Source organism: Vidua macroura, chromosome 1 (genome assembly GCF_024509145.1).
Source record: "Vidua macroura isolate BioBank_ID:100142 chromosome 1, ASM2450914v1, whole genome shotgun sequence".
Taxonomy (NCBI): Eukaryota; Metazoa; Chordata; class Aves; order Passeriformes; family Viduidae; genus Vidua; species Vidua macroura.
Window position 1 is genome coordinate 14,310,074 of NC_071571.1, and position 8,491 is coordinate 14,318,564.

Consider the following 8,491-nt stretch of genomic DNA (forward strand, 5'->3'; position numbering starts at 1 on the left):
GCCTGTCCTCAGAGGAGAGGTGCTCCAGCTCTCTGATCAGCTTTGAGGCCCTCTTCTCAAAGCATATCAGCTTTCCTAGAGCTCCCAAAACAACACACTCTGACTCTCTTGTTTGTGATGCTTGACCCATCAGCATGGAAAGAAAGCAAAAGATATGGGGTGGTCAGGGGTTCTTATGTTGACAATGAAAATTAAAGCTGGTGGCTATTCTTAACACAGTCCTTCTGTCACAGTAGGAGATGGCAATTTCATTTACTCACAAGCTGATGAAAGCCAGAAAGGCAAAGTCGCCCGACTGCTGAGCCCCGTGATTTACTCGCAGAACTCTGCCCACTGCATGACGTTCTGGTACCACATGTCCGGCGCGCACGTTGGCACCCTCAAGATCAAACTGCGCTACCAAAAGCCGGATGAATATGACCAGGTGCTGTGGACCCTGAGCGGGCACCAGGCGAACTACTGGAAGGAAGGACGTGTTCTTCTTCACAAGTCTGTGAAACACTACCAGGTGAGCTTGGCTGTTCCTCGCTGAGCTACCATGGCCAAGGCCAGCAACACCTTGCTGGTCATGTTTTATACCCCACAGTAAAAGATGTCACCGAAGGATTTATGTAGACAATATTACACCTACAGATGAGCTACGCTTGCTGTGACTAATAATAGTGAAATATTTCATGTATCTCAGATTACTGTGATACAAGCACTTTCTTATCAGAGGCCAAATAAATACTTTATATATCATTTATCATCAGTCACAAAACTGCCTCTTTGCCACAGTTTTGCTGATGTAAAAGTCTTCCATAAAGACTTTTCAGTACATAATTTAAATTTGCCTGTATGAGTTCATAAAAGCAATGCTGATTTTCAGGCCACAATTGAAGCACAAGTGTGACATCACGGCAAGTGAAGATGTGTGTTAATAACTAATTAAGAAATCTTGACTGCAGCAGTTGTATGCTAATATGAAAACAATGTGAACACTATCTTGTTTTTCCAGGTGGTTATTGAGGGAGAAATTGGAAAAGGAACCGGAGGAATTGCTGTGGATGATATTAAAATTGACAATCACATAGCCCAAGAGGATTGCCGAAGTAAGTGTGACTAGCAAGAACATAGAAAGTTCTCATCCAAAATATTGTTTATTTCATTTTGATAGCTGGTTTTATCTATGAGAAAGAGATAGATAATTATTAGTTATGTTTCCACTGAAAATATCCTGATTTAGCCCATAGCTTTATTCATAGTCAGTGCCACTGGTGTCACCTTGGTATGGCAGCAGTCTGGATCACAATTGGCATCCGACTGACATGGGTCACAGCAAATTCACAATTTCATGTCTCTCCCTGTATTACATATTGCTGCCCTTTTTAAATTTCTCTGCTTTTCCTATTGAAGGACCCTGTTTTACCTAATGCACAAAATCCAATTTTATTTCTTCACCCCTTTTAGATCACTTACTAGGCCTTCTTAATTTTTCTTAAAGGGCCATATCAAAGCCTTACAGGATAAGCAGGTAGGGTGAAAAGGGCTCTGCTCTGTCCTCTGCTGTCCTGTCATTCTGAGTTTGCTGTGGCTCATTTGCTGTAGTCGTCAGCTCCCAGACATGTGGGACACAAAGCAACGTTAGGACATGGCCTTTCCCATATCTGTGCCAGGCTATTCCTGAGATGCTCTTTGAGCCCTTTTATTCCTGGCCAGTTATTTATTCCAGCCCTTGAGTTATTCCAGTCACTGCTGATCATATGCACATTGCATACTGCACGAAATTTGGCAGCAGCAGCCCCAAATAGACACAAGCAACAGAACGCTGTCCTCCATAGTGGAGATGAAGCAATTACTTTAATATAAAAGAGAGAATAGAAATGAGAACTCTTAGCATTAAGAAGATACATTTATTCTGTGTGAGTTAACAATACAACTAAGAGCAATAATAGAGGGTGTTCCTCACCTTTTGTAGCTAACATCCTTTTGAGGGTAACATGACAGTCTTCAGCTACGTGGTAATTTCACTGCAGGATTAGGAAACAATCTTTTTACCACGTGGTCCACCCCCTGGGGTTTATCAAATGCCACCAGAGTGGCAGTTGGCAGAAAAGGGAGGCAGGACCCACTTCTTAGTCCTCCTGCAGCATCCCCAGCGCCAAGAGAGGTGCTAAGACCACAATGTCTGCATTTAATTGACTTCAGCACGAGAAAAGAAAATAACTTCTTTCCTACCTCTGTGTTTTGGTTGTTCAAACCAAATGTTGAGCAAAGATTTCTGCCTGAGGGAGCTAAACCCAAAAGCTCAGTCTGAAATCCAAACACAAGTGGTCTCTCTGCAGCCAGTGAAACTATTCTTGTGATTAACTATGCCTATGCAGATGAAGTGTTATGGAATTGGGCTCCAAAATTGTAAATACAGTGAACGAGATGCTAATTCATCCACTGATTTCTCTTTCCCAGGCATAGAAATCCCCTGCTGATAACTAAAATTGTGCCAAGACTGGGCGGAGGGGAGTTTTTTAATCTTTCTTTTTTTCTCCATTAATTTTCAGAGCCCATTATAATGAACAGCTCTGTCAAGCCACCATAATGATGCTCTGACACAGGAAAATCTGCTATAGCATTATTGCCAGCATGATAGTCAATCAGTGTTTGTAACCCTAATAATCAATGTCAATTCTTTTGCTTCATTAGAATCAACTGATGTGGAGAATGAAATAGATGAAGAAGAAGACCCAGAAAGTAATCAAACAGGTAAAATTTGCGTTCTTTCTTAAAAGGGAATGAATTTTAATGTGCATTTTAATGTGAATTTTTGCATTCTATTTATTTATTTATAGATTTGTTCTCTAACTGCATATTGTATTAAGGTGTTATGATTTTTCTGGATGAGATGATAAGAAGACTTACATTTATTTGAAGGTTGTAATAGTTTTATTCTTCTATGTCATATGGACTTATGTCCTTTTTATTATTTTTGCCTATCTCAAACAGTTCAAATTTCATATACCTAATTTGTTACATTATATTCATATATATGCAAGCACATTATAGCCCTTCAATATTTTGTTACCTAGAAGGCTTGTCCACTGCTGAAGAAAGCACTATCATTATATTTTACAATTTATGACTCGCACTATGCCTCAGTAATTAGGCTCAAAACTCTTCAGGTTAAATGTTTCACAGACCTGGTTGAAAATGCCATTTTATGACCAGTCTAGCAAAGCATTATCATTTCCAATGATGATAACGGCAAATGGATCATTAAATAGATCATAATTTTCATATTGTTCCAATAATAAAATATACTTGCATTTTTCAGGCAATGAGCTTTTTTTTTTTTCTGTTACAGTCAACAGGATTGCTATAATTGATTTCAGTGAAAGAGAGTGAGTTTGTCCAAAAAGACTTTTTGTCTTTTCCAGCATCAATTACAGGGTTTGCTGCTTTTGAATCATTTTCATAAACTAAAAAAGTTGAGGGAAATCATTATGATACCCAGTGAATATTTTACACAAGAGGGCAGAGTGCTCTTCTGTGTCAGTTCTGCCACTATTTGCACTTCAAGATCCAATCCTATAATCATTGAAGTAGAAATAAAATGGCTAGATATTCCTAACTGATGTCTAACCTCTCACACTGAGCTGAGTAGGATTTGATAAACATTTTTGAGCTATATACTGCAACATGGCAAAATATAATTAAAAGGCCTCCTTATTTACTCCCAAGACTCTCACTTAATCCAAGACAGAACCACAGCTCTAGTAACAGATTTAAAGACTGGAGAACAGTCTGGAAAAAATCCACAGCTATTTGGGCCACATTACAGTTTTCAGCTATTTATGACTACTTGCAGAAGCTAGGTTTTAAAATTACGTAAAAAAAACTTACATTAAAAAAATTGATGGTCTTCTCAAAATTTCCAATTCATTAAACAAAGTTCTCACTAGGCTCAGTTCTGAAAATTTTGCAATTCTTTATTCAATTTCAGGGTTTACACCTCCATACCGCACAGGTGACGACTATGATGACAACATCTCCAGGAAGCCAGGCAATGTCCTGAAGACCCTAGATCCAATCCTCATTACCATCATAGCCATGAGTGCACTCGGGGTGCTTTTAGGAGCCATCTGTGGAGTTGTGCTGTACTGTGCCTGTTGGCACAATGGGATGTCGGAGAGGAACTTGTCTGCACTGGAGAATTATAACTTTGAACTGGTCGATGGTGTAAAACTGAAAAAAGATAAACTAAACACACAGAATTCATACTCAGAAGCATGAAGGCATAAAGCAACTGGAGAAGTCAGAGAGTCGGGATGGAAGGACACAGCTCGGATGTGCTGGGGAACTGTTGATCTTTTACTGTACAGGCTGAAAAGTGCATTGATGACACTGAGCCAAGCTTTTCTCAGGAGCTTCAATGAGTGTGTAACCGATGAACATGGACAACAATCTGTGTTAACAACCTGAATCATGTACAGTCTGCTTTTTCTGTTGGTTTTATTTGAAATAATCGAATGCTGGTGTTGAGACCAAGTATGATTGACTTACAGTTCATTTTGTCCTTCTTTCTCTCCCTCTCTTTTGTTTTCCGTTAATGGATAATTTTGTTTTTACTGTGCAAAATCCAAGATGCTGTCACAAAATGTATTCAGTCGGGTCCTTTGGATGGACATGCTATCTGTAGCTCAGTGCCCAGAAAATATTGGAGTAACAGCAATTTAGTGGACTTCTGCACCTGTATTTGTGTATAATTGCTCGTGTTGTGCATAGGCAAAGAAGGGTTAGGATGTTTTTGAAAGTACTGCTGCATCAGTACCGATATAGCGTGTCAGCTCTGTTTACGAAGCAATACTGTCAAATTTTATTGATGTTTTTCAGTGTTGTACTAAATTTTGTGCTTGTGAACTCCATAAAAGAGTATGTGCCATCATCAGACACAACTGGTAACCAAGTGTACTGCCTAAAAACTAAACAAAAAAAGTCCTTGGCACTGGCTAGTGTATGTCCTCTCAAGTGCCTTTTTGTTTGTACTGCTTCTCATTGTGTTAACATTAACTACAGCTTCTCTGCAGTTACGCCCTTGTCTTTAATCATATTCTGATGGCTCACTGACTAAAAGAAAAGTATATTTTAGTGTAAGAAAACAGCCTCAGCCAAGGCAAGGGCTAATCAAATTTGACAACCTGGCTTGATTGTTCTGCTTTCTGTATTTCAATTCATGTCTCTTGACCCTTTTGTATAAAGCTGCAATATCCCCTTTTATTGTTCTTTCATATAGAATGTATTTTCAAATGTAAAATCTCTCTCCCTTTCTCTTCTCTTTCTCTCTCTCTTTGTCTCTCTGAGTAGGTTTCATAAGCATTTGCCATTGCCAAGGAAAGAAAACTTCAGCTTTAACTTGCTGGTAATGGCAAAGGATTTTATTAGAGTTTGTGTTAAAAAAATAAGGGAAAATTCTTAACTTTATCCTCCAAAGTCGAACTTTGGGTTTCTTCTTAACAGCATAAAGTGACAGTATCTTTTTTCCTGATGTCATGAAACATGTCTTTTATCCTGAACAGCTTGCCTGTTAATTACACTGGGGAAAATGCTTCCCTTACAGAAAAGATTGCCTTTAAAACGAGAAACTTTCCTTCTCCTGCCCCTACCTGAACTCAGAGTTCTGTTCTCTCAGTAACCATGTATTTTCATGCTAATCAATGCTAATTGGGCTTAGGAGTGTGTACTGAGGGCAGAATGAAATCCCACAATGTATGTAGGGTATGTTCTTACTATCATGTTATATCCTAATAGGCATTTCATACCAGGAGGTTTCTGTTTGACCACAAGTGCAGGCAGTGACCAATGCAGTGAACTGAGTACTCTAAGCTGTCGGGAAAATGTGCTTGACAATGGTGGGACAATTTTTTTTATATTTTAGGGCAAATACTATTGGTCAAATAATATTCAACAGCCTATGCAGCTGGTCCAACAGGGTAAAAAGAAACAAGAGCATGTTTCCCACAGGGGTCTGTACAAGGTAGTGAGAGAGCAGAGGGGTCATTCCCCTCCTGCAGGTGCAAGGGGAGCCCCTGGGTTTCTGCAGTGACCTGCACACAGCACAGCCATAACTGGGGGGCAGCGTCAGCCTTCCCCTGGGTATCCACCAAACAGCAGAGAAAACCAGTGCAAACATGGGGAAAGGAACATCCTACCAAGTGCTGAACTCATGTTTTTCCTCATTGAAATTCCTGAGTAGAGTCAGGGAAGTGCTTGGGACTTTCTGAGTTAGTCTTTTCCAAAATTGCTTTTGTAGAAGAGCAATAAAATATCCTGTCCAGGATTAGGATTAAAGAAGGGCTAATTCAGCCTTGAATTACTTGGAGCAAAGGAATCCACCTCTATTTATATACCATATGTTTTGAAGTGTATAATTTCACCAGTAAGAACTATAAAATAGAAAAATATGTAGAAAATCCACTAGTAACCCAGAAATTGAAGAAAAAGGAGTGAGACAGTAGGTGAAAATGAGGTTTGAAGTTGAAAATATTTTAAAGGATGACCCAATAGAAAAAAAGCATGGACAGTCGCTATTTCAGAGGAGTCCTAAAGGCAATGACTATCACAAAAACCCAAACACCCACTTTGGGTCATCAAACCTTAGATTGATGGAGGAGCTACCTCCCCAACCTCCCAACCTTGGGTCCTCCAAAGGGTGAGACAGTGCACCTAAGGTCTGAAAGTTTTGCCTAAAAGTTAGTCCATGAGATGTCCCAAGCGACAGACCCACTTTGTCAGAGGTAGAATTTTCATTGGTTTCTAACACTGTAATTTGACCATAATAGCATTGCAGCAGCTAGTTAATTAACCCAAAGAAGAAAAGGATTTTCCAAAACTATTTTCAGCAGACAACCACTGTGTGAGTCAGGAATTAAGAGTCTATTCTCCTTAGCTGAAAAAACTTCTAGTCCACTAACTTGACTAAGAGTTACATGCTTATATTGCCTTGAAGAGAAAATCCCATTGGGGAGCCCAAGCCCAAAACCTTTTGAAATATTCCCACTGATTTCAATAGATTCCAGACCAGCTTTGGTTCTTGATCTATTTGAACAGAAAAGCTAGTATTTGGTGGGCTTTTTCCTTCTTTTAACATACTGAGAATAGTGAACATTAAAAAAAAATATCTCCTTTGTGGTCTTTAGACATTACTATGATAATGAGGATCTAGCACGGAAGATTTTACTTCTCTGAAAGTAATAGAATTAAAGTTGCCCTTCAATAAAGGAAAAATGATACTGCAACTTTACATTGAAAAGTATCTTGCACTGATAAATATATTTAAAAAAATTATATGTTTATAAAGTTATTAATTTGTAAAGGCAGTGTTACAAAATGTTCAGTTTATATTGTTTTAGATTGTTTCATAATTTTTAAAGTGTAAAATAACATATTTTTTTCTTTATTGAAAAACTATAAAAATCTTCTGTAGTAAAATGATTTCATTTTACTGGTATATTATTGCTTCATGTTTTGTACCATCATAAAACTTTGTGCAAATTTTTTTTACAGAAATTTTTATTTTCTATGACAATATGACACTTGTAAATTGTTGTTTCAAAATGAACAGCGAAGCCTTAACTTTAAATGACATTTGTATTCTCAGACACTGAGTAGCATAAAAAAAACACATAGAACTGAACTGTAACTTAAATTTCCAAACTATGACTACTACATTCCAAAGAAACAGTTGAATTAAACATTTTCATAAAATATCCCATAGCTGATGTATTTTATTATACTAAAATTGATTGGTATTATTAAATGGATGGTTTTATTTAGCATCTTGCCACAAGCACAGTGTATTTGTTAGTAGGCAGCTCCAATGGACATCTTGGTGGGTTTGTTTATTGTTTAGGATAGAGGCACTCGCCTTTGCCTGACCCATTCTCTTTCCTTGGTGGAATACACTCCCAAAACCTGCTTTTTAGCCAAACAGCTGGGATTTAAGAGGACAAATTTGCCACCACTGCCTCTTGCCATGGGCCGCCCAATGTAACACCCTGTGCAGTTGTTGCACCCCCCTTGGGCAGGGGTGAGGTTTACTGCCAAGTACTGCCCACTTCTGATGTGTTATTACTCCCCAAAGTCTCTGCTCCTCTGGTAAGGTTTTCACCGATAAGCTCCCTGCAAATTTCCAAGGGAGTCATCAGGACTTACTCAACCGTGGCCAAATTTCCCAGGGCAGAGCACAGGTTGATGATTGGAGCAAATGCAGACAGGGTGGCCTACTGGATCTGGTTTGGCATCAGCTGGGTGCCAAATTCAGCTGTGGAACATATGGTCATGTGCAGAGAGACCTTGACTAAGCTTACATCCAGATCAGAAGCTTTAGATTCAACATTTCATGCTTTACGCAATACTTACCTATTTTGTTTCCTTTTAATACTCAGCACTCTGCACATTAAAGTTTGACAAATCTTTTCTTTACATTGCACACATGAACAAAGCACAGACTGTCAGTATG

At 38.7% G+C, this 8,491-nt stretch overlaps 1 protein-coding gene across 2 annotated transcripts in view; it reads left to right on the forward strand.

Annotated features, from left to right (window-relative positions):
• The window catches only part of NRP1 (neuropilin 1), a 113,005-nt gene extending 105,266 nt beyond the window's left edge, over window positions 1–7,739 (forward strand). For both annotated transcript variants that reach the window (XM_053982558.1, XM_053982564.1), the window contains exons 14-17: window positions 237–508; window positions 998–1,091; window positions 2,680–2,739; window positions 3,977–7,739. In XM_053982558.1, coding sequence (XP_053838533.1) covers window positions 237–508; window positions 998–1,091; window positions 2,680–2,739; window positions 3,977–4,266 — 716 coding nt within the window. In that variant the 3' untranslated portion in view covers window positions 4,267–7,739. The remainder of the gene's footprint in view (window positions 1–236; window positions 509–997; window positions 1,092–2,679; window positions 2,740–3,976) is intronic.
• The last annotated feature ends 752 nt before the right edge of the window (window positions 7,740–8,491 follow it).